The 27,990-nt window shown below is 40.9% G+C and overlaps 2 protein-coding genes across 3 annotated transcripts in view; both read left to right on the top strand.

Moving 5' to 3' along the window:
* pdlim5b (PDZ and LIM domain 5b) overlaps nucleotides 1–25,827 on the top strand; it is a 71,080-nt gene extending 45,253 nt beyond the window's left edge. The window contains exons 9-17 of the mRNA XM_030065134.1: nucleotides 1,538–1,565; nucleotides 5,687–5,847; nucleotides 16,772–16,952; nucleotides 17,452–17,632; nucleotides 18,993–19,113; nucleotides 19,837–19,952; nucleotides 20,056–20,150; nucleotides 25,161–25,170; nucleotides 25,817–25,827. Of these exons, the coding sequence (XP_029920994.1) occupies nucleotides 1,538–1,565; nucleotides 5,687–5,847; nucleotides 16,772–16,952; nucleotides 17,452–17,632; nucleotides 18,993–19,113; nucleotides 19,837–19,952; nucleotides 20,056–20,145 (878 nt within the window). The 3' untranslated portion in view covers nucleotides 20,146–20,150; nucleotides 25,161–25,170; nucleotides 25,817–25,827. The remainder of the gene's footprint in view (nucleotides 1–1,537; nucleotides 1,566–5,686; nucleotides 5,848–16,771; nucleotides 16,953–17,451; nucleotides 17,633–18,992; nucleotides 19,114–19,836; nucleotides 19,953–20,055; nucleotides 20,151–25,160; nucleotides 25,171–25,816) is intronic.
* Nucleotides 22,868–27,990, top strand: part of bmpr1bb (bone morphogenetic protein receptor, type IBb) — an 89,222-nt gene continuing 84,099 nt past the window's right edge. Inside the window, exon 1 of one of the 2 annotated variants that reach the window (XM_030065137.1) lies at nucleotides 22,868–22,989. The gene's annotated coding sequence lies outside the window, so the exon portion shown is untranslated. The remainder of the gene's footprint in view (nucleotides 22,990–27,990) is intronic. The other variant, XM_030065136.1, reaches the window with a different exon arrangement.

The raw sequence follows: 27,990 nt of genomic DNA, 5'->3' as shown, positions 1-27,990 counted from the left end.
AATTTGTGAGTTTTTTTTCACAGATTTATCACAAATTGTAGGAAACTTGTTTCTTACTTACTTTCTTTCTTTTTTTTTTTTTTTTTTTTACTTTCAAACTTTCTATACAGGACCAGCCAGACCTTTTAGATAGTAAATCCTTTAAAATGAAAACTGTAACGGTTATGTCTTAAAGGGAAGTAAGTAAGGGTACAGCTTACAGTAAGTAATGCTACAGCTTATTGCTGTTGTCTTTCTGTAAAACTAAATTAAATCCAAATCCACTGAAAAGCAAAATGAACATTGTAAGCATGCTGTCTGCCCCACCTGCTTCGGGTTCACTGTGCCTTTCAGAGGGAGAGGTGGCATCTGAGTGGTTTCCATATCTGCCACCACGTAAATCAAAATTTCGATACCAATGCATGCTGACCTTTTGATATACGGTGTAAATGTCTGCTGCACGGTGTTTGTGCCGCTGTGAAGAATGTGGGAACAAGTCAGGATGCCTCATGAGGATCTAGTTATCAGGGATGGCTCTCCTCCATTACCTGGTGCTCACTTACAACACACATCTCACATCAGGCCTGTCAGATTCATATCAGGTGGTGGGCCACATTCATTCAAATGAGACCCTCACAGGGGCTGGAGTATTTTTCAATATGATCCGAGTTGACACATGGATATTTTAGGCTTCTTTATGATCCATTGTTTTAAATCAACAGATTTGAAGCCTCACAATCAATGAGAAACTACATGTTGGCTCATGAAAATAACACATAACATAGAATTACGTAAAGCAGAAGAGAGAAATACAGCAAATATACAGCAGACAGGTTTGCCGTTTACTTCCCAGAAGAAAATGCTGCTCTTTCCTGAAAAATCTCCCCTGAAAAATTCATTCAAATTCAAAACACATTCCATGTCAGCCTTTTGCTTTTCTTGACAGCACGTTTGCCAAACTAACATAACGCAGCAACAGTCAGTGCAACAGCTACCCTGGTGGCTCTACTCCCAGCCAATTCTACTCAATTTATCATAATTTAACATTAATCATTAATCAGTTTATCAGTTCATAGAAACCTTTTATTTTGCATATTACACATAGTTGATAATAATTGGATACAAATATTTCAATTAAAAAAACAATTTTGATATAAAACTGTTTTTGAAAATGTTTTTTTTCCCCTTTTCCTCCAAAACACATTCTACATTCAGTTTCAACCTTTCGCTTTTTTGACAGCATTTTTGCTAAACTAAAATGATGCAGTGCAGCAGCTAGCCTCCTGGTTTTTCCTTTACTTCCAGCCAGTTCTGCTTAATGTATCGTAATTTATCAGTAGTCATTAATTTATCAGTTTATCATAGAAACCTCTTATTATGCTTATAATACATCACTGATAATCACTGGATGCAGACATGCTTGTGCGCTGGACTTGGCCCGTGGGCCGCGTCCCTGACATTTGTGTATTGCATGATTCTTAAACAGTCTGGTCATTTATTGTGCATATTACTGTATCTCCACTTGTGCTGATTAATGTTTTTTCCTTTACTGTTACAGAGCAAGTTCCAGAGAACAGTGGAAAGAAGTAAGTGGCTCGTGGTTTTTCAATATAATGATATTTGGTGTGTGTCTGTGAACGTTCTCTCTCTCTGTCAGAGTGTGTGCATGTGTGAGCACTTGCACGGGACATCATGCATGTGTTTTGGCAACACCGTCGCTACTGTTACTGTTTTCCTTGATCACAGAGGTTTCAGTTTCAGATTTGGCTCCCCGAGCAGTCGTGTGAGCGTGTCTCGGGAGCCCCTCGTTCAGAGTTGAGCCCTGACTTCCTGATCTATGGGTCCCACAGTGTCACGCTTAGTTTAAGGCTTCATTTGGAAGAAGCCACATTTGAGAGCTCTCCGAGGAGGAAAGTGGAGTATTGGCAGTTTGAGCCAGCAGCGGCCTCAGCACATGCAGAGACTCCCGCTGCTGCTCCCTGTCCTCAATCAAGTTAATCTGCAGTAAACACAGTCTGCCCTCAGTTCCAGAGCCCGAAACAATCAATATGTCACTCACTGCAAACTGTGGGTAATTAAGTGGTATTGTGGGTAATAAGGGCCTGCCTGAAGGAGAACCCTGTTGCACTCCTGCTAATGAGAATTGGTTCCGTTCACCATTTGTAAAGAGAGGGCTGATATTATAAATCTGCTGTGCTTGGTGATTAATCCTATATTTAGGTCTGCAAGGAGAAATTGGCCCGTTTCATATTCATTTTCAAATTGCCCATGTCCTGTGTTTTCTCTCTTAATATTTTTCTACAGTTGTTTCTTTGTTCTTTTTCATTCTTGCGCTGTCTTATGTAATCTCTCATCTCTCTTCCCTTCTCCCATTTTCACTTTCTACCTTGTTTTTTCTCTGTCTTCTTTTTTTCTGTCTTAATGCTGTCTTGCGGGATCAATCAGAGTGAACAAGTTGGACCCAGAGCTTATAGGATACAAGTACAACAAGCTGAGAGACTGGCATCATGGGGTCTCTGCGCGTGTGCTAAATGTGGAGTAGACAGTGTTTTTGTTTCGTTTTGAATGTATTATTTATTTCAGTCTGGCCATGCGTAACTTGTCTCCTTTGCACAATGCATCATCACTTGTCCCAACTGGTTTCTCCCTCCATTAGATGAGTTTAAACACCACAAGTGAATGTATGATTAAAAGAGAAATGTGGAAACTATATGCAAACAAGCAAACAATCCCTACTGTAAAAAGTGTTTTTAACTAGATATTATATCATGTGTAATTATGACCAATTATATGTCAAAATATAGATTAAATGCATGAGTAAGCAAATAAGTCCAAGCCACATATATTTTGTGCTTGGAAATTCAATATTTGATTACATACATAATCCATATTGCACAGTACTGTGCATACATAATCCATATTTTACAGTACTGTGTATTTCTGGGCCTTCACTATCCGCTGTGCACATACTGTATGCTTTCACTTTACTGTATTAATCTGCATATCTGTATTGCGCTTCTTCTATTTTCTATACTATCTATAGCTTTGTTTGGAAGATTTTGGATTATTTCATCTCAATAAATTCTTTTCATTACTGCTGCTGTTCATTTCCTATTCTTTGCTTTCTTCTTCCATCCCTCCTTTCTCTGAGAAACAAAGTGGGCATGTCCATTAGAAATCTCTGGCTGCTAAAATGTCCAAGAAGTCAATTAAAAAAAAAAGAAAAAAAAAGAATTAGCTATGCACCAGAGGTAATGTGCATATCTAAAGATGCCTATATTAAATGTCCACATGCTGTGGACCCATTTGGTTAAGGAGATAGCTGGAAAATGTCTTTGATCAGCTTGCCATCCAGTGTGAATCAGCTTTCTTTCAGGCAATAGAGTAGTACTGCATTTGCAGCCTTTTGCAGCCACAATAACCATGTTGTGTTTTTCTCCCTTTCTTTGTTCCACAAGTAGACCAGTGTTATCAGCCAGGTTTCCCTTGTTATTGCTAATTTTAGCAATAGATGGTAGTCCTGACAAGGCAACCCTCTTATCTAAGAAAGAACACTCAAATCCGGACCGGGAATATGGTATAAAAAACTGTACTTAATTGATTACAGCTCACCTGATAGAGTGTGTACCATGTATCAAAGCTACAGTAAGTCCTTTAATGCAGCAGTCTGCTACTGAATCCAGCCTGGGCCCTTTGCTGCATGTCATGCCCTCTCTCTCCCCTACCTTTCCTGTCTCTTTTTACTTTGATTATCAAATAAAGCAGAAATGCCAAATAAATTAATAAATAAAAATTCTAAATTACATACATAGTACATTGTGATTTAAATGTATGCTTAACAGATAGATGACAGCCTAACCAAAAAGAAATAGATAAATTGAAGCATGAACCGTATAATTAATACATTAAATTTACACCCGGAATGATGTGCATTTTTCATAAAGTAGTTTAGATGTATGACAGGCCACAGACATCATAGTGGTTTGTCAGTAATGTCACTGTGGCTAGTAAAGAGACATTCTGCAGATACTTTTCTCCACAACATGAGAATGAGCTGCAAGAGCAGTGGATGATTTGTTGAAAAAAACCTATATCTAGAGTGGCTCATCTACCCAACTGACAGTATTTTGTAAGGTCTTAAATTACATGGATTTTATTATAAAAAAAAAAAAAAAAAAAAAAAAACACACCTGTTTTATCCAGCTAAATCACAAAGTGGGCAGGCAGTAGAGAAGATCATCATGTAATGTAATTACTAAAGCCATGATACATGTCTTCTGAATATTGAAATTCACTTTTCACAGTTTGAAGCCATCAGTTTTGCTCCATATAACAGGATGTAATAAACTATGCCATCAAGCCAATAACCATTTAGTAGTAGGAGGAGTTAGACTCCACAAATTGTCTTCATCTCATGATGAAGTGAAATCATTAAAAAAAAAATTAAGGTACACTGTTGCTTTTACTCCTTTTCTTCTAAAATATATTGAAGCACACACAATTGTACTTGGCCACACTGGCAGCTTCAGCTCCAGTTGTTATTTTATTTCACTATTCTAAAGGCTATCTGGGCTGTAGGAATTCCTGTCCATGGTGTTCATTAGACACCATTCTTGATGCCATCGAAAAAGCACATAAGTGACTTGATTTGTCAAATGTATCACTAAAATTTCAATTTATTAATTGTAATGGATAGTGGCTTTAGTGGGAGGGTATGTCGTTAGTTCCATCACAACAAACAGTAGCCTGTTTTAGGGATGTCACAGTACCAGATATTTGATAGTTGATATCACTGCCCATGAAATTCCACGATCCTCGATACATGTTTTGACATACCGCTGCAAAAACAGAATCCCACTGAACATGCACCGCTTTACTTAAAACCTTTCTGTGAACATTAACAAATAAAAAGAAACATTGTGTTTCAAGTATTGAAAGTATTGTAGACTGCACTAAATTACAAGTGCAACATTGACCTGAAACATTCCAGCAGAAAACAAAGCTGCCCAACATGAAATGAATTTCAGATTGACTAATTTCAGAATTGAATGTAGTAACAACAAATGTGGTATGATATGCTTCCATTTGATTTACTCTCCTATAAACATGACCGCAACTTTAAGGCTTTCAAGTGTTTAAGTCTATGTTGGAATGACAACACTGAATTGCAGAGTCAGGTATCAAGTTGTCCTAGTATCACAGATGCTAAAATTAGGGTACTAGTCTTGGTATTATTTTCCAATTTTTGGTCTTTACTTGGTACCCAAACACTGATCCTTGCAACATCCTTACTGTGATAAACTCTGATGAACAGCATTCACCCCTGCACCTGGAGGCACTGTCCCACTCTGAGATTCTTTTCTTATTTTAGGCTTTGCTACAAATTGGACGTAAATTTGACTGAATAGGAGAAGCTTCTCATATTCAGTGGAAGAACTGTCCATAGCTGGATTCATCACCACCTGTATCCATGGTGGGAGTTGCCACAACAAACAGAGAGTGACAGGCGTTTACTGGCACAGGTTGTTGATGTGGTGCAGAGAGTCCTGAACAAACACAGCAACACCACCAGAGTCTGAGAGCACCACAGCAAGAGATCTGTCTTTACTTTAGAGAGGAAAAACAAATATATATGTATGCTCAAGCCTGTGCGTGTGCTTGCTTAGTGATTTATGATCTATATCAAGTGTGTCTTTCTATTTCCTAGTGAGGCAACTGAAGAAACCTCCATCAGCGCTCACGTCTCATCTCCAGCAAAAACATTTTCCAAAGCTGCAGGCCCCCCCAGGAATGGCAACGTCCCTTCATCTGTGCTCAAAGCTCCTGCAGCACAGAGCAAGCCCTCCTATCAGCCTGGAGGTCCTTCAGGTAGAGTAACGCAGCTGGAACATCAACCCCTGCTTCTGATTTGTATTGTCACCAAAACACTTGTGTTCTTGCCACAATTTATTATGTGTAGCTACTCCTTCTAGTCTGCAGAGGGCAGCCCTGTGCTGTTAAGTCCTTACTGCTCAGTCATTACTTTTATTGCAGATATTTAATGCCTGTCACTAAACCATTTAAGATTATGCACTCTATAAAAACAAGACATATTCAGCTAATGAGCTCCAATTTTTAGCTTTTCCCCAGAATCCCTTAGCTAAATAGATTGTGAAATTCAGAATCATATATTTTATTTTCTGTGAAGGCTGCACTTTAACTAAGGCATCCATACTGTGAGAACTAGAACTGGTCAGGGTAAATATTTGCTGAAGGCATCAGTTAGGGGCCATTACTAGCATTACTATGCCAGCAGTATGCACTCATACATACATGAAGAGGTGCAGTATGTGTCCTGTGCTGCCCTGTGGATGTGGGGCCACAGGGCTCCTCCGCCTAACCTGGTGTGCCTCCCTGGAGGCGTCTAAAGTAATGGCTGTTGAAAGGCACCAAAGGGAGAGCAGGAGAAACCACAGTTAGTTCTCTGTTATGTTATATATCAGATTAGTGCTTACTTGAGTTCAAGTAAACAGCCACATATCTCATGCTGACCATGTGGAGCAGAGCCAGGTATAAGGAATGAGCTATATGAGCTTCTGTTTAATTTTAATTTATTTTCTATTTATTTAATATTTACACGGATTATTCCATTATTTAGCACGAAATATATGTATTGTTTATGTTTATTTTCTCTGATGAGAGGCTGGGCAGATATTCTATGTATGAGCACTTGAGAATGAGATACAGAGAAAGACAGGCCATGTGTGTAAAAGGCAAGTAGAATCATTGATGACAGATGAGGATACATCCCTCAGATTTTATTCAAATAGAGACAGACTGTCAGAGTCACCCCTTTCCTTCCAGCCTGAACCGCTGACACTGTAATGTATTTTCAGATGAAAAGGTTCTGGTGCGTGACCATGGTGTTGCGGTGACACCGTGGTGATGCGCCAGGATTCAGACTGTAAATTTTAAACTCTATATGCTTTTGTTTTTTTGTAATGCCATGTTTTTATTTGCAGATGTCACCACAAATGTGGGGGAATCTCTGTTTAGTGTTGGCAAAAACATTTTAACCATTCATTTTATGCAGACCACAAAATTTTCTTGGTAGTTGTCCCCATGCAGCTTTCATTGTAGAATACACATTTCCACTCAGTTCCCACTTGAAAACTGTTATTTTCAGGTACCAGTTTATATTTGGTGGAAATGCAAACAGTGCACTATCCAGAATGGTTCTTTAATGGTGGAAAAGGCATATATTTGTCCCTTAGTTGATTAGTTAGTTATCCTCATGGGGACTTGTCCACAGGTATATATATCTATATCTATATATAGATATATCTATATCTATATCTATATATCTAGATATATCTATATATCTATATAGAGAGAGATACAGTGGTGGAAAAACGTTTTCGGACACCATTAAAATTTTACACAATCTCAAACATCATGAAATATTTGTGGAAAAATCTTTTGTGTTTCAAAAGGTGTGGCTACATTAGACAGATACAAACAAATACAAATTATATTTTCGTTTGTTTATAAGAAACTAACAAAACTAAATTCTTGACAGTTTAAATACACTACTCACAAAAAGTTAGGGACATTCGGCTTTTGGGTGAAATTTCAGGATGAACCTAAAATGCATTATAACCTTTACAGGTGAACTTAATGTGACCTTCTGTAAACTTTTGAATGCACATGTCCAATTGTTTAATGTTTCAGTACTTTTTGCACAAGTTGCTGTTCTCTAACAAGGAGTTTAACGGCAAAATTCACATCAGGTGTTTGATGCTCCAGCTCATCGAGGTCGTATCATTAGGGAACGGCTGCTGGAGACTGGAGTACCTCAAATGGAGTGGCCTGCACTTTCTCAGACCTGAATCCCATAGAAAACCTATGGGATCAGCTGAGTCGCCGTGTAGAGGCTCGGAGCTCTGTACCCCAGAACCTCAATGTCCTGAGGGCCGCCCTTCAAGAAGAGTGGGATGCCATGCCTCAGCAGACAATAAGTCGACTTGTGAACAGCATGAGACGTCGCTGTCAAGCTGTAATTGATGTTCAAGGGCACATGACAAGTTATTGACACTGACATTTTTTGTTGTGGTATATCCACCACTGTTGTTGGCTTTTGTTTCAAGAAATTGTTTGAGATGAGGAAATCACCAGTGCATGCTTCTACTTAAATGCCCTACTTTCATGATATAATATCACTGTAGCGTGAACGTTTTACATTTTCCATAAATTTCACCCAAAAGCCAAATATCCCTAACTTTTTGTGAGTAGTGTATGTCAGTTCAACATTGTTGGTATCAAAGTCAATAACAGAATGTGTTCAAAAGTGAACAAAATAAATAAACCATCACATCAAATTAATATTTAGTAGTCCTGCCATCAGCACGTAGTAGAGCTCTAATGCTGGCTGGCATGTTCCCCACGAGCCTCACACACTGTTGAGGGGTAATCTTGTCCCATTCTTCTTGAATTACTGCTTTTAATTCTTCTAAATTCTTTGGTTTACGCTATGAAATAGACCTTTTGATAATCCACCACAGATTTTCAGTTGGGCTCATGTCCGGGGATTGAGATGGCCACTCCAAGACCTGGATACTGTGCTCCTGCAGCCAAGTTCTACTAGCCTTGGATGTGTGGCAAGGGGCATTATCTTGTTGAAACATCCAGTTTTTACCTCGACGAAACAGTGCATGCGCAGAAGGGAGCATGTGGGTTTCGAGGATGGTACCATTCTTGGCAGAGTTCAATGTGCCATCACAGACAGTGAGTGTTGGGTACAATGGAGTTCTACTGGAGCCACACACCACCAGGGAAACAGTTTTCAATGAAATCAGTTAGTTTATTTTTTCCTCAAAGTTGAGTTTGCCATGGTCTTAGACGAAAACAGAAAATATCATTCAGTAATGTCATCACTTTATATCATCAAGTATCAAAAATATTAATTTCAAGTCAGCTAAGGTCATATCAGAAGAAAGGAGTAAAATAACAAACTCTTGGATTAAATAAATCATCACATCAGCACTTTGCAGCTTTTATAACTTACATTGATGTGGTTTCAACAGACCCATGGCATGGCATTTGTTTGGAACCAAGGCAAAAGGAAGAATGTCAATTTGGGCCGCCCCTTTATAGGAGGTGTCCCAGGAAGTGGGCGTAGTCCCACTGAGACTGGTGCAGATTTAAATGTGCAGTGTCTCCTTCTGGAGAGGAGGGGAAGTGCAGGGAATGAATGGATTTCTGACACAGCCTCCCCCGGATTTGTGCAGCAAATACGTGTAAGTTAGGTGTCCATTTCAGGGAGAGGAACTAACCTGGAGACGGGGCACAGGTATTCGTGGCCTTTGATTGCCACTGTGGCACTGCGAACCTTACCATCCTTCCCAGGGTGAGTTTTGGTTATCCTTCCAACAGGCCATGATGCTCTTGGATATCGTGGGTCAATTACCATCACCACCTGACTGGCGTCGAGGTTCTCCTGGTCAGTTCCCCATTTTTGCCTGCTTTGAAGGTTGGGGAGGTAGTGGCGAAGGAAGGCTGTCCAGAACTGATCAGCCAGGATCTGGCTGTGACGCCATTTCCGTCGGCTAAGGAGGTCACTTTCACAGTAGATGGCGTGAGGAAGGGAAGCATCAGGCCGCCCCATGAGCAACACATTTGGTGTGACCGGGTCCGGGTCAGCGAAGTCAGAGGAAACATATCCGAGAGGTTTTGAATTCAAGATACCCTCCACTTCCACTAAGACTGTGTGCAAGACCGTTTCTGATGTTGTTTGGCTTCCTACAGCAGTGTTGAGGGCCATCTTGATGGATTTGATCTCCCGTTCCCAGCTCCCACCAAAATGTGAGGCAGATGGAGGATTGAACCTGAAGTTCACCTGTGAGTGAGCTAGTTGCTTCTGCACATCAGGTGCCATGGCCTGGAAAGCACTTTGTAGCTCTGCCTCTCCTGCTTTGAAATTGGTTCCACAGTCAGAAAGGAGTTCAAAGGGTTTTCCTAAGCGTGTGACAAATCTCCTGAAGGCCATGAGGAATGCGTCTGCATCCATATGGTCAAGCAGCTCAATATGAACGCAGCGTGTTGTTAAGCATTTGAACAGAATACCCCACCTTTTCTCCGTGCGGCGGCCAATTTTCACTGTGAAAGGCCCAAAGCAGTCCATACCTGTGGACCAAAAGGGGGGTTTGTAAAGTCTGAGACGGGCCGGAGGAAGGTCTGCCATTTTGGGGATAACTGGATTGGGCCCTTTGCAGAATATGCCTTTCAGCATTTATGAAGCCTTGTGCTGCATTTGGATTTTGTTCTGCCGCCCCATCAAGTAGAGTCGCGGTCTCTTTCATCAGTTCCTCCCAGCTGCCGTGCTTTCTCAGGTCAGGATTGTTTGTCTTACCTGATATCACTGTTCCACAGAACATTGATTTACGGAGCTCTTCAACTGGCTCTGCTGTAGCTGGCAGACATGGATTGGCAGGCCAGCAGTCCAGGGGCAGGAAGAGGAAAGCAGGGCCTTGACTCCATTTTTTGTGCTGAGAGAGTTCTAGGAGGGTTTTGCCATGTGTCAGGTCATCGGCTGGGTTTTTCTTGGAGTCGACATATCTCCAGTTCTTTGTGTCAGTCAGAGTCTGAATTCCAGTTACTCCTGTACCAGTGAACACCTTAAAGCGGCAGGAGTCAGATGTGAGCCATGACAGAACTGTTGTTGAATCTGTCCAGAGGGTGACTGACTGTAGTGGAAACGTGAGTTCAGAGCTGAGAAGGTTGGCCAGCTGGGCACCAGACAGGGCTGCACATAGCTCAAGGTGAGGGATGGATAATTGGCGCTTGGGGGCTATGCGAGACCTGGCCATGATGAAGCTGACGTAGGTGTGGCCATGTTTGTCTGTGCTCTGAAGGTAGGCAACAGCCCCATACACACGCTCTGAGGTGTCAAAGAATACATGCAGATGAGACTCTGAAGCGGCTGCATCCATCAAGGGGGACAGATAACAGTAAGGGATGAGAATATCAGGGAGATTCTGGAGCTCCATCTCCAAGGTTTGCCATTCCTTCAAAAAGCCATCATTTTTGATGATGTTGTCCCATCCTCTCTCCTGTTTCCATAGGTCCTGCACCAAGATCTTTGCACCGGTTGTGAATGGGGTCAGAAAGCCTAGAGGATCATATTGGCTGGCCAGCACTTTGTAGATGTTCCTCATTGTAGGCTTTTGGTAGAGGACTGACCTGCTCTTGTAACCCAGCATGTCTGTGAAGCAGTTCCATTGGAGGCCGAGTGTCAGCTCTTTCGGGTCTCCATGCTCTGAGAGCCACAGTTCAGTAGTTTTGGACTTGGCCTCTGGGGGCAGATGTTGGATTACAGCTGGATCATTACTGGTCCATTGTCTGATGTCAAATCCCCCCTTAGCCAGCAGGGGTCTCATTTTGTCGATGAGGGATTTGGCCTCCTCAGGAGAAGGGAAGCTCTGGAGGAAATTGTCTACATAAAAGCAATGTTGGACGGATTGAAGGACCTCCTCATTGCCCTTGGAATGATTTTGGATGTGTGTCTGAACTGCATAAGTGGCACAGCATGGGCTACATGTTGTTCCAAATGGCAGGACTTGCCATTCATAGATACTGGGCTCCTGGTCTGACTGCATCTCTCTCCATATAAAACGCAATAGGGGTTTGTCTTCCTCCAGGAGGCGTACCTGATGAAACATACCTTTTATGTCTCCACAGATGGCTATGGCCTGTTGGCAAAATCGGAGTAGAACTCCCAGGAGAGAGGGGCCAAGGACAGGACCAGGCAGGAGATATTTGTTTAGGGATTGTCCCATGTACTAAAAGGAGCAGTCAAACACATCTCTGGGTTTGTTGTTGTGTTCAACCATGTGATGTGGGAAGTACCAGATTTCAGCTGGTTTGTCTACCTGGTCACTGGGGATTTTGTTGACAAAGACAGACTGCACAAGCTTATCCAGCTCCTCTTGGTACTGAGCAGACATTTTGGGATCTTTGGACAGGCGTCTCTCTGTAGCACATATGTAACACACTATGCCATAGTCTCTTGACATTCTTGAGAAGTTCACTCTTTAGACAGGTAAGGGTGTAAGAGATAGACATTTGCTTGGTTTGCTAGCTGGCCCTTGGAGGGTCCACCCTAATCTGGTATGTACTGCTACTGGACCACCAGGGGGGACCATAATCACTGGCTCTAGGGGTGTAATGAGATGGGCATAGTCTGAGCCAATAAGGACAAGAGGGCATACATGATCAATGGGCTCTAGTGTGATACCTCTGAGATGGGGGTAGTGCTCTTGTAGCCGTTTTGCAGGGTATATGTGCTCAGACAGTCCGAGGTTCTCTGCAGTGAATGCTCCATTGATGTCATGCATTTTGTCTGGTTGGTTGATCTGGTTGGTTAAAAATTTGCTTGTTCCATTGGCAAAAAAGACTTTGCCAATGGAACAAGCACATTTTTACTTGTTCACTTGTGTCACAAGTAAAAATTTGCTTGTTCCATTGGCAAAATTTGTTTCTTGTTTCAAGCTAATTTTCACTTGTTTCATGTAAATTTTCGCTTGAAACAAGTGAAAATTGTCTAAGGACAAGTTATTTCTGAGCTGATCATTTCTTATTTTAAGTGTAATGAGATATTTTGACTAGAAATAAGACATTTTTGCTTGAAATAAGACAAATAATCTTGGTAAGATTTTGACTTTTTGCAATGTAGCCATTTTTGTGTCTGAGGAACTTTCAAATGTGCTGGCTTTATATAGACACGAAGCTTGGCAACAAAAATTGTATCTTTTAATAAAAAAGAACGACCTTCATCACTGGTACCAAAATGACCGAATACTTAAAATTTCTTATGTATTTTTATGGAACCAATCAATTTTAAATTTTAATGGCTTTTTTAGGATTTGTTTAGTATTTTGGCAGTGACTGTACTGAAAGAAATTGCACTTGAAGACCTAAGAGTGATTCTTAATGCAATATTTCACAAATGCATGGGGTGTCTGAAAACTTTTTTCCACCACTGTATATAGATATATAGATATAGATATATAGATACAAATATATATACATATTAGTGGTGTCAAGAGATTAAAAAAATTGAGAGATTAATTAATTATGATCTGTAATTAATTGATCTAATTAATCTCTTTTTTAATCTCACCTAAAATTGCTGAGAAAAGCCCTCAACTTGAGGTATTTCCCTTTAAATTCATTACATTATTGTAGCAGATCAGTCCGATGCGGGTCAGGGGGACGACCCCTCTTTTTCAAGACCCTTTTTTGGAAAAAAAAAAAAAAAAAAAATTATATGGACAAAATCTTGTTTGAATAAAAAAGCCACCGGTCGGCATCAGGCGAGCCGGCCGCGGCACCGGGTCTGGTCTGCCGGATCTGACAGGTGAGCGGCGCACACATAGCCTACTGCCATATCAATTTTTGTTCATACGCGGCTGCAATGACTGCGCAATGCGGCCATTCGCCGGTAATCGCGGCATCAGGCGAGCCTACCTACTGGTTTACATATGCACAATACATGTATATTTGCTTAGACCCCCAATATTAGACGAGGGCGTTTTTTCAGGGCATTTTCAATGGAAAAAATATCGTCTTATATTCGGATGAATACGGTAATGTATTAACTTCGATCACGCAACCTTTTCTTCCACCTCCTCTCCTCTCCTCTCCTCCACAGTCAGACACACACACGAGTCGCGACACCCCCTCCTCAACATGCGCTGCCTGTTTACAACGGACTCGGACTGTTGGGGCGGGTGTTAATCAAAACAAACCAATCATGTCTTGACCTCTTCACAGGTTGCTGGCCTCTGATTGGCCTGGCCTGTCTCTCTGACTTTAAAAAAAAAAAAAAAAGATCAGACTGGAGAGGTCAGCCGGACCGGACCGACAGCTGATTGGCCTGCTCGGCGACCTGTTTAAAAAAAAAAAAAAAAAAAAAGACGGGCAGGCCACCGGGCCAGTGACAGGCTGGCGCTTCGGGAAATCTCCCGATGTACAGTTCGAGCCTATCAGCTTATGCTAAACAAGCCCAAATGACAGCCAACCAATGTCCACTTCAGGGTGTGACTGACCATTGTATTCCACCCCCAACAACTTAAGCACAGGAAGCCCAACGCCTACAAACCTATTTTATAAAAAGTAAAGTTAGAGATTAAAAATTAGATTAACTCGATTAAAAAACATAACGCGCTAAATATGACTGTAATTAATTAATCTCAATTAACGCGATAATTTGACACCACTAATACATATATATATATATATATATATATATATATATATATATAGGGAGAGAGAGAGAGAGAGAGAGAGAGAGAGAGAGAGAGAGAGAGAGAGAGAGAACATGCATATATTCTTATGGGCCGTGGCAAAACCTGACAAAGGTGGTTTTTATCACAGGGTATTATAGAGTGTATGTAAAGCATTTGGGAAATGTTTTTTGAATTTTGTTTTGAATTTAGACTAAGCTGCATGGCTGAAATGCCAAAGGCTGACAGAAGAGGAAGAAGTGACTTGAAACAGAGTTTGGCAGTCTTTCTGTGATTCAATTTGGATCTTGATGTTTATCTCAAGTTTTCTCTTGCCATCTGCCAGAGTTACACATCTTTCATGACATTACCTCTCCTTTTCTCTCCTTATCTCCTTTGTCTGTCACTCAGCCAGACAACAGATATTGACATACTCACAAATATCTGCTTGGCTGACTCCTTCTGCCTCACTCAGTGTGGTTCAACCCTTCCTCCCTCCCACCAGGGGAGCCGCTTCCAACAGCTTGTGGCTGTCGTGCTTTGCAACACTCTTAGGCCTCACTACTGCCAAAGCTTACTGGAGAGTGGCTAAATGTATGTAAACTATGGACAGATATACTATACTGTGCAATGAAGAGATTCCAAGTTTGTTTGATTCCAAGTTTCAAATGACATTTTGCATCATATGAAAACGCTGTATCCTACAAACAAATCCATATAGTGCAACTGAAAGGTATTTTGACGCCAGTGTGATTCTCTAAAAATAATAATAAATAGTTGTTAAGATACACATGGACAGATTGATTTATTTAATCTCTGTTTTCCCCCTGCCATTTTTAAATTAAAAATAAGCTAAGTTGCTTCTGTTGCTGTTGAAGCTTTGTCATCAGGTGGGGGGGTGAACCTTCAGGCTGGGATATTTTGGCCCTATTTATTGGTTCATTTCAACTGTAAGAACACATCACCATAACTGCTTACTGTAAATGCAGCCAACGCAACTATACTGTAACTCAGTCTGTCTCGGTAAAAAAAAAAAAAAAGAGTCACTGTCTCCTTTTCCTCTCGTTGCTTTCTTTCTTTTCTCTTCTGAAAAGCAGTCTTAGATGTTTGAGGTGGCCTGATGCCATTACTCCTGGCAGATTTATTTCTTGAAAACCTGCCGTGCTGCTCTATGCGTTCTATTCTGGATGTGACTTTTTTTTCTCTTACACAACCTGTGAATTGTTAGAAGTAATGGACATTCTGGGAACGATAATGTATGTTCATTAAGTCATTAAATATGAATTGCATAAGTAGCTGTTTCTATTAAGAGCAGTTCTACAACACAACAACAGAAACATTATTTGGCAAATGTTTATCAACCAGTAAAGTCTATAAATCATGGGCTTTTTGAGGGTCCTTTGGAATCTCCCTAACTTTACACTCCTATGCGGCATCTCTCTCTCTCTCTCCACACACACAGCATCACACTTACTTTCAACTATCAACGAGTCTCTCTCTTCCTAATTCTCTCTCAGACCATCTCCCCTCTCTCTCTCTCTCTCTCTCTCTCTCTCTCTCTCTCTCTCTCTCTCTTTCTCTCACTTCCCTGCCAGCACTCACTTATGTTTATTCAGTTAGTTTGCTCTCTGTTACAAGGAAATTTAAGGGGCACTTGTCCTTTGACCCCCTCAGCCTTTGATAATGGTTCTCTTTTTCAATAGTGTCTCTGTCCCCAATCCTTTTACCCCCAAGCGCTCCCTCTGAGGGCAGCCAGTGCTGACCTCCCTCCTGGGTGTGTCTTTGCATCGAGAAATAGAAGGGGAGAACTCTGACTACGCTCCCCCTGTGTTGAGATGAGAGAAGGGGGATTATTTTGCCAGGTGTCTCCTCTTGCTCAGGGAATGTGTTGTTTTCCTCGCTGAGAAAAATTGAGCCTTTGTCTGGCTGGTGTGCTGTGGATCTGTCCAACCTCGCTGTCCCATGCTTCAGGCATGGATGTTTCATTTATGTCTTAACAGCAACTGATCTGTGCACATCTGTTTTATTAGAGCAATGCAAAAGTCTGACATTATAAAGTCACAAATTTGCGAGAAAACACTCAAATATTCTGAGATTAAAGTTACAAACAAATATATGAGAAAAAATTCTGGGCTAAAATCAGCAGGATTCCCTTGTTACTAAATCCCATTGCAAAGTAGAATTTGATGAGGTCATCAGCTGCAGGCCTGATCTAAGCGGCAGTGTCTGCAGTGTGTGGCTGATGCAACCTTGAAAACTGAAGCCATTTGCTTCCTTGACTAAAAAGTAAAACTATTTTTCTGAGTTTGATTCTCATAAATGTGTTAGTTTTTTCTTGGAAATTTAACGTTTAAATCTTTGAGGTTTTTTTTCTCCGAATATTACCCCCGTCCCCCAGCTCCATTTTTTCCCTACAATGGCACTAGTAGTTGTAATATTCCAGTGTAGTCTTTGAAGCATATATATCTCAAATACGTAGCCATAAGACTCTATGTGAATAATCTGACCCACTTTCTGTCCTGCTGGTTTAGGCTTTCCTAAGGGTGGAGCTGCTCCTTCATTTGGCAAGGTCAGTAGCCCTGCTCCCAAAGGTCCGGACCGCCCCACTCCACAGCCACACCCACAGGACTTGGACTCTCTGGTGCAGCGGGCTGAGCATATCCCAGCTGGCACACGCACCCCCATGTGCAGCAAATGCAACACTGTCATCAGGTAAATGTTGAGGATGTTAGGATATTAGAAGGAATAGGATTAATGCCTTTATATTTGTTTGCCATTTCTGCTTTATTTGACAGTCAGAGTAGAGAGAGACAGGAAAGCCAGGGGAGGGAGAGGGGATGACATGCAGCAAATAGCCTGAGGTTGGATTCTGTGTAAAGGCATGGTGCCCCATGCCTTTACACTGCTAACAAGTTTTATGCTTCCACCCTTGCCCTGGATGGCACAGATGTGATGTATAAGATGCATGGTGCCTCAGGAAATCAGCTGTCTCTTGATTTGAGCCTGAAACAAGAGAAAACAAATCTTCACATGGTTACATAATTTAAGTAAGAATGCACAGTTGTGCACAAATGAATCTGCAATGAAATATGTTCTCATTTGTATTTCTGAGAGATTGTTTACCATATGATATAGGCCAACTTAAGCCTCCTTAGGAGAGGTTTTTTGGTGAGTGAAATTGAATCCTCTGACCTGGGCCCGTTCTCACCAGGGGCCCATTCCTTGTGGCCATGGGCATGTCCTGGCACCCTGAGGAATTCAACTGTGCTCACTGCCATGCCTCCCTGGCAGACCGTGGATTTGTCGAGGAGAGGGGCCAGGTGTACTGTGAACAATGCTACGAGCAGTTCTTTGCTCCCACCTGCGCCCGCTGCCACCAGAAGGTCCTGGGTGTAAGTAAAAACACTGAAAGGATTAATAATCTGTGCCCTAATCTATGTGTGGTCAAAATGCCTTCACTAATACTGACAAGGTCCAAAATAAACTTTGTATACCTTAATATTAAACTTTGCTAGTAGGTGATGAATTAGAGTCACAGTGTAAAATCATCATTAAAGAAAGTAAGTTGGAACTTGAGCTGCTTATCTAATGTGCTGGAGGAGCTGAAGGTTCCAACTCTGCAGCAGATTTCTGTCATTTTCATATCAGTGAGACTATTTTTGAACGTCTAATTTGCACTTTAGTCTGATGACAGGAGCACCCACCAATTAGAAGAGATCTCAAACCAGCCAAATGGTGTAGTTTACAGCTTTTTCTGTGTAGGCTATGTGTATATATATATATATATATATATATATATATATATATACTTTAAGGCATTTACAAGTGCATGCACTTTTTAAAATATTTCCATCAAAGTATAAATAAAGAACAGAAAGCAAGTAGGACTTTAAGTATTATGTTGCTTGGTTGAAACTACCCATTGTGTCACACTAAACAGGCAACAAACCAATGAATGTTATAATATGGAAATAAAAGTGCATTTCATCATTAGAACAAAAGACCAATTCAGCTCTATTTCCAGGCACTTACTTCTGAAAGCAACTTCAATTTAATACCACCTGTAACATTATAAACTGTTGTCCTTGAATACAGAAATCATTAACTGTAAAGGTGGCGAGGATGGATGTAGAGTGTTGAGAAGCTGCTGCTACACCACTGTGATCAAAGTACTGGTCAAACCGCTGCCAAGTGACTGCTGGGAAATGTAGTGCAGAACACTAAATGAGTTTCGATCACCATCAGGGGTTCATCTACAGAAACATAGAATCTTGTAAAGCTTTGATTCCACGATTCATTTACAATAAAACCACACAGACCATATTAAGAATCTTTGAAAAAAGTAATAACTGAGCTTCCACTAGCTAGCTAGCTTGCTAGATATATAGATAGACTGACAGATTTATTTTAAAATGTTAAAAAGACAAAAAAACTACAACAAAGAAGCACGAGACATTCAACATTGAAAAAAGCTACATACAATCCTGAAAAGAAAAAAAAAAAAAAAAATCAAACTCAAAAAAGACCCAGAAAATAACCAGTTACCCTGTTCTGTAAAAGACACCTAACCTGACTTCCACAAGCGCCTCTCATATCTAAAGACTGCATGTGGAGGGGAAGGCTGGTCCACAATATGGCACCACTGCAAACAAAAAGAAGAGAAAAAAAGAAAGCTATAGGATTGTCATCAAGGTGTTTTTTTTTTCTTTCTCCTAAGTTTTCATCAAGATGTTTTTTCTTTTGTTTCTGCAGGAAGTCATGAATGCCCTGAAACAGACCTGGCATGTGTCCTGCTTTGTATGCGCCGCCTGTCAGCAGCCGATCAGGAGCAATATGTTTCACCTGGAGGATGGACAGCCATACTGTGAAAAAGGTAAACGAGTGACAGTAGCTGGGTTTCCATCCACCTATTTTTATTCGCATTTTCAGAAATTGCGAAAAGAAAAAAAAAAAAAAAAAAAAACTTGGATGTAAACGCCAGAAATTCGAAAAACGGCCGAGAATTCGCAAAAAAGTTTTTTCGCTTGGAGGGGGTGGATTTCTCAGCGTATCGATAAAAGAAAATGCGACTTTTTGCTGTGGAAACAGGTTTTGCGAATAAATGATGACTGGACCGGATACCACGTCACACTTCTACGCTACAGTCTTATTATTAGTTATTATTAGTTATTATTATTATTATTGTTGTTATTATTCTTCTTCTTATTATTATTATTATTATCAGTAGTAGTAGTAGTAGTAGTAGTAGTCTCTTATTCCTTATTTAGGATGGTTCGGTACGAAGTCAGCGCTGCCAAAATAGTAAGCAGACTTCTCCCAAGAGCCGACAAGTTCAGCAGAAATCTGTCCCTGATCAGCTGTTGAGTGTCAGCTGAGTGTTTGTTGTTGTTCAGTCGACACACACACTCTCCTCTCAATAATCGCAAAACAAAACTAATGGAAACAGGCATAAATTCGCATTTTCTTTTGCGCATTTTGAGAAAATTCGCTAAAAAATTACGATATATTTGGATGGAAACCCAGCTAGTGAAGCGCACACTGTGAAGGACAAACGTTACTGGAATCAGTGTTCCACCTGACTCTCTCCCTTACCCAGACTACTACAGCCTGTTTGGGACAAACTGCCACGGCTGTGACTTCCCCATCGAGGCGGGGGACAAATTCCTGGATGCTCTTGGGTTCACCTGGCATGACACCTGCTTTGTGTGTGCGGTAGGTCCACCTGCTGGAGAGAGCATTTCAATGCCAGCCAACACGAGTTACTCAGACTGTTGTGTGAATAACATCAGTGCTTTCTCTGTGCTTCTGTCCACAGGTCTGCAGCACTAATCTGGAAGGCCAAGCGTTCTTCTCCAAAAAAGACAAGCCCTTGTGCAAGAAACATGCCCACACTGTTAAAATCTGAGCTGCTCTGGGTTGGGCAGGAGTGCCCGTTCACAGCAGTCTGTTCAATCAGATGTTGATGTTTTTTTCATAGTTAAGAATGATCAGGTTTATCTGTTTGTTTATTCTGTTAAAATACATGTTGGGTTATGGGTTCCACTGTAAGCTTTATTTTTTGGTTAGCTCTATAATAGTTGGTATTTGCATTCACTGAATGTCAAACAGAATTGGAAATATTATAAAATTATAGTACATGAAAATGCAGGACAAGTTTATCTCCGAGTATACACACTGCAAAAACTGCCACCATAACAAGTCATTTCACTCAGCACCTTGTCTTGAAAATGTTAATTTACTCAGAATAAGTGAATAAAACTGCCAACAGGTGATATAGTTTTTTGTTTCCAAGGCTGTTCAGCTTCTTTCAAGAATTTTCTTGACTCGAGTGTCACTTCCTTGAGCTATCTCTTATTTACAAGAAAATGTCTCAAACATGTGAAACTGCACTGAAAACAAGTTGAAGTATCTCACCCTGTTGGCAGATGTTTGCACTTATTTCAAGAAAGCAAAATTTGAAGGCTGAATATAAGACTAAATGACTTCTAAAGATGGATTTTTTTTTTTGAAGTGTAGCACTGAAACCCCTTCTGTCAGCTCTGTCTGTGCAGGTGAGAGTGGCTAATCATGTGGCTAATACGATATGCAGGGCTATTTATTTGGGCTGGAGCTGTGTTGGGCTTTCTGATGGGCATTTTTGCACATAAAAGGCTAGTTTACTGCAATGACAGGACAGAATGAGTGGCGATGTTCTGTTGCTTGTGTACATTTTCTAATGCCTGATCTCTTAAGCTATGGTTTGGGGCCAGAATGATTCATGCTTCCTGTGGATTCCCCACATGGCAAGTGTACTTTATTACACCAGGCCCTTTTATTAAAATTTACTAGGTTGAAAAAAAAATGTTAAGTGCTATTGTTTCAAACTATTGTTCCTTGTTTTGATATAAATCCCATGTAATAACATGTCATTTCATCTGCAGTGGCCCACAATACCATGAGGGCAGAGCGCTGCTGTATGGGTGGACCCAGTGGGAATTAAACTCCCTTACCCTGGCGGTGTTAAAACCATGTTCTACCAGTTTTGTTAGAGATTGTTACACAGGACCATGCCGTGCTGTATTTGTCACTGATGACATAGTTGATGATTCGTAGATTTTTTTTGACTGTGTCACAACTTTAATATAGGCTATTACTGTTGTCATTTTTCCTTTCTCCTGTCCAGACAATTTCTGTTTATCAAACAACAAAACCTTCTGTGCAGCTGTTTTCTCATCAGTGTGCAGAAAGTAGCACTTGTTCTTTTTCTCAATTCAAATAAAAGAGTTACAATATAAAGTCAGTTGTGTCATGCGTATCTCCACAATGCTTTTAAATATGTCATGCATAATCCAGTAAGGCATCATTAAGAATCTGTTCATCTTTGATGAACTATAAAGATCACTGTGCCTGACACAAGGTTATTCTAGTTCACTAAACTAAACTAAAAACTAAAACTAGATGTGGAAAAAAAACATTTCAGTGAACTGAAATAAAAATAAAAACTAGACTTTAGAAAAAAAAAAAAAAAAAACTAACTGAAACAATATTGTTTACTTCCAAAGGTGACTAAAATAAAATGAAACCATGCAGAAAATGTGTTTAAATCGAGTGTTTGTCACTTAGGTCAAATGCGTGAGGACAAGCATGAGGTGTCGGTGCTGATGTTTAGGGAATGTCAACATGACTGGCAGTCAAGTGAGGAAAAAAACGCTATAATAACCGGCCTGACACTGAAACTAAACACTGAAAACAACTCACTTCAGTGCATGCACTTTATTTCTGGGTTGTTGTTTTTGTTTGCTTTGTTTTGTTTTGTTTTTTTAATGCACATGTCATGTTTATGTTTTGCCATCATTCCAACAAAGATTTGATTCATTGAGGCTTATTGTAGGTGATGCAACCCTGCGGTCACACCGGTTAAAGTGCACAGAGGAAAGTTAGCAGGCGGGCAGACAGGCACCAGCTTGAGTTCCCTCATACATTTACCTACAGTAAGAGGGAAAAGTACACAGTCTCCATGGGGATGGAGGCAACAACACCTTTCACACACACACACACACACATGCACACACAACACTCTGTTTGAAGTCTTAATTGTCTACCTCATGATAACTCTGTGCTGATTTTTGCATTAGGGGCAGGGGCAGCTGTTGAGAAATATTCACTGGGGGAAGAAGGATGGCAGATAGATAAATGAAAGAAAGACAGAAAGAAAAAACATTTTTGCTGATATGTTTGAATCCACAGCCACCATCTTAACACAGTTTTCTAATTTCTTCAGGGCTGAAAAGTTTTGTTTGTTTGTTTGTTTGTTTGTTTTGTTTGTTTGTTTTTTGTTTGGCTTAGATTAGAATCAGACTGTCCAAACTGGGGTGGCAGCTGGGATGGCAAGACCTATTTTCAGGGTGGCCACTTCCACCCAATGCCACCACGGTAGATCCGCCCCTGATTAGGGCTGGATAACAGCAGAAAAATGAATAAACAGTCGAGTTATTATGTAATCCCCATCATTATAGGAAAGTGTACTCTAAGTTGCCCCTATAGATGCACAGTCTGAATTTTGCACTTCTCCAAGACGTCGGAGGTGGGAGCCCTCCGCAGGACTCAGACGACACAGGATCGGAACTAGTCTCAAAGAGCCGATGGTACACTTGGAAAAGTCTGCCGTCAGACCGGGGGGCACATGGAAATAGAAAGTGCAGCGTTCATACGCAGCCTCGGTGGAGTTGAAAGACAGATAAAGGGGGATCCAGTCAAACTGCTCTTCAAGGTAAGATCACTTTGCTTTCCGAAAATCCCGGCGCTCTGTGTGTGTGCGGGAGCGCACTTTGAGCCTGCCGCTGCGGTCAGAACGCCTCACTCATATCATATGTGCCGCTGCAAAGCCACAAGGATAGGTGATTATGCCTTCGATTATTATGTCTAATTTAACCCAAAGACATAAAAGTGCTTATTATTTCTCTCCTGCGCTGAGTTTGATGCTGGCAGCAGCTGCGCGTTATCAGCTGGACCCCCGATAGTGCTGTTCACTGTGAGGAAGATGATGATGATGATGATGATGATGCTTATCAGTTACTGGCTCAGTTGTCACCCCTCGGTGCATCCCAGAGTCCCCGAGGAGAGATACTCTGACGCAGCTCTCCATTTCAGTCACACAAACTGCGATCAGTTTTACTGCAATTTAAATCAATTGGCATCGAATTAATTATTCGGCGATTGACCGACTGACAGAAATAATGACTCCTTTGGATAAACATGTCCGAGATCTATAATTGTGCAGTTATTACTGTTTGTTGTTTTTTATTACTGTCGTTAACGTATATTGATGCCTATTTCTATGGAGTTCCCAAACCACGTGACCTTGTCAGAAGTCCGGTGCTATCACTGACACAAATTTGAACGCTGTGTTTGCTAAAGTAATGACTATACCCACATTTATAGCCTGTGACTGTGATGTCCAGAGTGTGCTTTGATGAAAGCCATCATTGCCATGACTTGTCAGATAAAGCTCATCAGTGCAGAGGAAATAAGAGTTGAGCTGTCACAGTAAGGTGCACCATGTGCTCACCCCCCCTCTGTGTGTGTGGAGATGTGTAGGGTTAAACTGGTTATGTTTTTGTGCTCTACTTTAGCTGATGTCTGGCAGTGAGCTAAAGCCTCATGGTGAGTGTATAGTGGCATGCACTCAATGGTAATATTTGGCTGCACTGAAATGTCAGCTGAAGCCGTGACACAAACCCACTCTGTGCTCCGCAGTTGTTCGCCGAGCATCAGACCACAGCTGATCTCCTTACAACAGTGAGTTGCACAGTGCTCCTGATATTTGCATCAGCATCTCCGAGCCCGGAGGCGGCCAGTGCACAAATTGCTACAGACCTCATGCTAGTCTGCGGTGTCTTCACCTCACAGGCCGAGAGCTCTATCCTCCACAGGACAGAAAGGCCCATTGATGGCGGGCTGCGTGAGTGCTTGGGCTGATATTAACCACACAGAGAGAGAGATCAGACCACCATCCAGTTCTTGCCCCGGCTCTGCCCCTTGGCAAGAGCACGGCCCGTCATTAGGCTTACAGGATGGAGATGGCATGTCAAGTGAAGCTGCATGGGCTCCTGGCAGGCCAGTGCTTTTGTGGTCTACCACAGACTCAAGCTTCAAGTGTTTCTGAGTGTTTGGCTCTCTGGCAGTGGTGTCTGACTCTGTGTGTGTGTAAGTGTGTGTGTGTGCGTGTTTGTGTATGTGTATATGAGTAATATACCAACATTCTTGTGAGGTCTAGTTATGGTGATGTGAGTATAGGCCTCTCTGTATGAAAATGATTGTGAAATAGCCCCAGGGCTGGGCAATATGGGCAAAACCAAATATAACAATATTTTTGACCTCTCTGTAGATATGGTAATAATATTGCAGGGATGACTCTTGGTGTTTTCATAAAAATATTTACAGAATGAGATGTACAACAGTACAACAATAATTTGTAATGTAGATATGATGGCCCAGCAGCTAGAGGCAAATAACACAACAGGTAGAGCAGGCTAACAAGTTCAAAAAACTGCATCACCTTTCTCCAGCCTTTAAAAGCAGGAAGAGACAGCACACATCACAGTGTTGCAGGGGCCTTTCTGAAATCCCACACAGTATCTTGTCTCATATCACTATACCGATATAATGTCAATGTGTTGCCCAGCCCTAGAGAGCAGCGGTGGACAGTAGAGCTGCACAGTTAATCAATATTGACATCACAATATAAATAAGTGTGATATCCAAATTACAGAAGCTGCAGTTTTTTGATGCCAGTAAAATGTGACAGTATATTATTAGAAATGAAGTATTGTGAAGCTACAGTGATGCCCTGGCCTGCAAATCATTCTCCAAACGTAAAAAAATCGCAAATATTATCACATTTGCAATACTGTCAAAATAATTGCAAATGAAGTACATTTACTTGAGTACTGTACTTTTTTACTGTACATTTTTCGAGTGGCTGTAGTTTACTTGAGGGTTTTTTTTTTTGTTTTTTTTTTTACATTTTTACCTGTCTATGAAGGTTGTCATTACTCATTTCTTTTAAGTACAGCTTCAAAGTCAGCTATTGAATTTTTTTTTATTCTCTACAACGTGCAAGCAAGACAGCCGCTTTCAAAGTAAAACACATCCGTTCCATTTTGTTAACAAAGCGCAAAGCACTAACCTGGCAGTAGTAAGGACTTTGCTGTGGCATGGTGGTTCTACAAGCAGACAGTTTTTGCTCATGGATCCTGTAAATACAATGTGAAAACAATACAGTAATGCATTGATATTAAAAGAAAGAAAATGTACTTTTGAATACTTAGGTACTTTTAAAAGCAAGTTCTCCAGTACATTAACTTAAAGATACACTGTGTAGTTTTGATAGTTTTAATTTTTATTGCAGGTCTGGCTTTTATTGCAAACAATATTGAACTGGTAATTTTTCTGTGTCCTGGTTGTTTATATTATTTCACACAATACATTTTTTTTTTTTGAGATACAATTTGTTTTGTTTTTATTATTATCTGTCAAAACTACATACTGCACCTTTAGGTAAAAATTTGATTGAGAAACTTTGATTTGTAGCGGAGTAATATGAGACGAGGAGGATGTATAGTTTGAGTCAGGTGCTGGGGCTGTGCTGTGTGTCCACCCCTGCAGGAACACCACTGAATGCTTGTGACAGGAGGGAGTTTGTGCCAGTGTGGGCTGGACAGCACAAATCACTAATCCATAGACTCTGATCAATAGTTGGTTGAAGCAACTGCTAATGGACAAAAGTCAAAGATGCCCAGACATCAACCAACAAATATGCACCTGTGACTGACACACTGTTGCAGTAGAATCACATGTGTCTGTAACTAGAGGTGGAAAGTAATTAGGTTCATTAACTTAAATAGCGCACTTCACTGCAATTTTCAGGCACTGGTGCTTGAGTATTTCCATTTTATTTGACTTCATACCTTTTGTGTACTACATCTCAGAGGAAAATATTGTACTTTTTTATTGCACTGCACTGATCTGAGAGCTGTAGTCACTTTGCACAGAAAGCTTATACATGCAAAACATCAAATGTGATGGATTCTTAGAATTGAAACAAGTTAGCAGCGGACGGAGCAAAAACAAACATGGTTCTTGCCAGCGTTATTATAGTTCACTAAAACTAAACCAAAAACTAAAACTAAACTAGATGTAAAAAAAAAAAAAAAACTCACAAAATTGACTAAAATACAGGGCTAAAGTAATGTATCATTATTAGTCTACCTTAGAACTGCTTATGATCACCATGTCTACGGTATGATATTCTTTATAAATATAGTTTTCATTTTTAATAAGCAGGAATTTCAGTCATTTTATATTTCTTTGTGGTTAAATCCAATGATAAAAAAGTCGCCTCTGGTTTTAGTCACCCCCACAAATAGTGATGCCTCTGCACACCTCTAATATAAAACTAATACTGAAAGTAATAAAACTCAAGTAAAACTAAACATTTTGTAAAAATAGAAACAAAACCGAAATCAGCAAATCCACTCTGGAAACTAACTGAGACTAAACTGAACTGATCACAAAAATTGAAAACAAAATAAAAATAAAAATGAACAAAAACTGTAAAACTATAATAACTCTGGTTCTTTCTCTAGTCGGGACTCGATCCCGGGGCTCCGTCCATGTGACTGGCCCATCCACCACCTTCACTCTCTACACTACATCACAGTACGTGTGGCTCCAGGGGTCAGCTTGACTGACTAAGACAGACAGATGATAGAAATAGAACATAAGAGCTTCTGACCCACTAGAAGGTGTAGCAGGGACCTACTAGCCCGTACCCTGTGGGGGGATTATGACTGATAATGTTCATTCAGTGGTGAGATAACGGCCAAATTGCGTGAAATGCTGATATGAAGACAAGGAGACATTGATTCAGTTTCCAGGAATCTGCTCTCAACTCTTTTCACAGTCAGATATAGACCATATAGGGAGGATAGCAGCAGGTCTTGACACACTGCACTACAGTTAGGCCTGTCTGTATGCTCAGGTATACACACACACACTCACACACACACACACACACACACATGCAAACATGCACACCAGGTAGATGATGGTGTCAGTCTGGGTTTGTTCGCAGGGCTAAACTTAGCAAGCTGCGACCCCGTCACCCCAGTTTCCTCCCTTATAATTACAGGAAGTGAGTCCAGCCAATCAGAGCAGAGATCCTCAGTGCATATTAACGAGCTCAATAGAGCCAGTATTTGAGGACCGGAGGGGTGATGAGCACAGATGGGGGAAGGGGAGAGTTTTTCCTTGGAAGTTTGAAAGGCATTTAAGATCTAAAGAACTCTGAGGTATGCAGAGGAGAGAGCAGATTTGAAAAAGAAAAAAAAAAAAAAACGTGCTAACTAACTGCCATAACTCTGACTGACACGGATTTCATCAGCTCACACAGCTGTAAGTGTTCCAGTGTGCAGTGTGAGCGTATCAGCTGTGAGACAGAGTAAGTGTTGGAGGGAGACACAGCAGATAGCAGGCCGGGCTCAATGGCTTTTCCAGCCACCAGACAGAAGTGACTGTTTTCAGGATTTCCTTTAGTTTCTCTACTTTCTGTCTGTCTGTCTGTCTGTCTGTCTGTCTGTCTGTCTCTCTCTCTCTCTCTCTCTCTCTCTCTCTCTCTCTCTCTCTCTCTCTCTCTCACACACACACACACACACACCCACACACACACACACAGATATCAAGGCTTTTCACGGTCCATCCATGAGTTGTA

This window comes from Myripristis murdjan, chromosome 12 (genome assembly GCF_902150065.1).
Source record: "Myripristis murdjan chromosome 12, fMyrMur1.1, whole genome shotgun sequence".
In the NCBI taxonomy this organism is placed as follows: domain Eukaryota; kingdom Metazoa; phylum Chordata; class Actinopteri; order Holocentriformes; family Holocentridae; genus Myripristis; species Myripristis murdjan.
The sequence above is the reverse complement of the archived record's forward strand: the minus strand, read 5'-3'. Positions and strand labels throughout refer to the sequence as shown.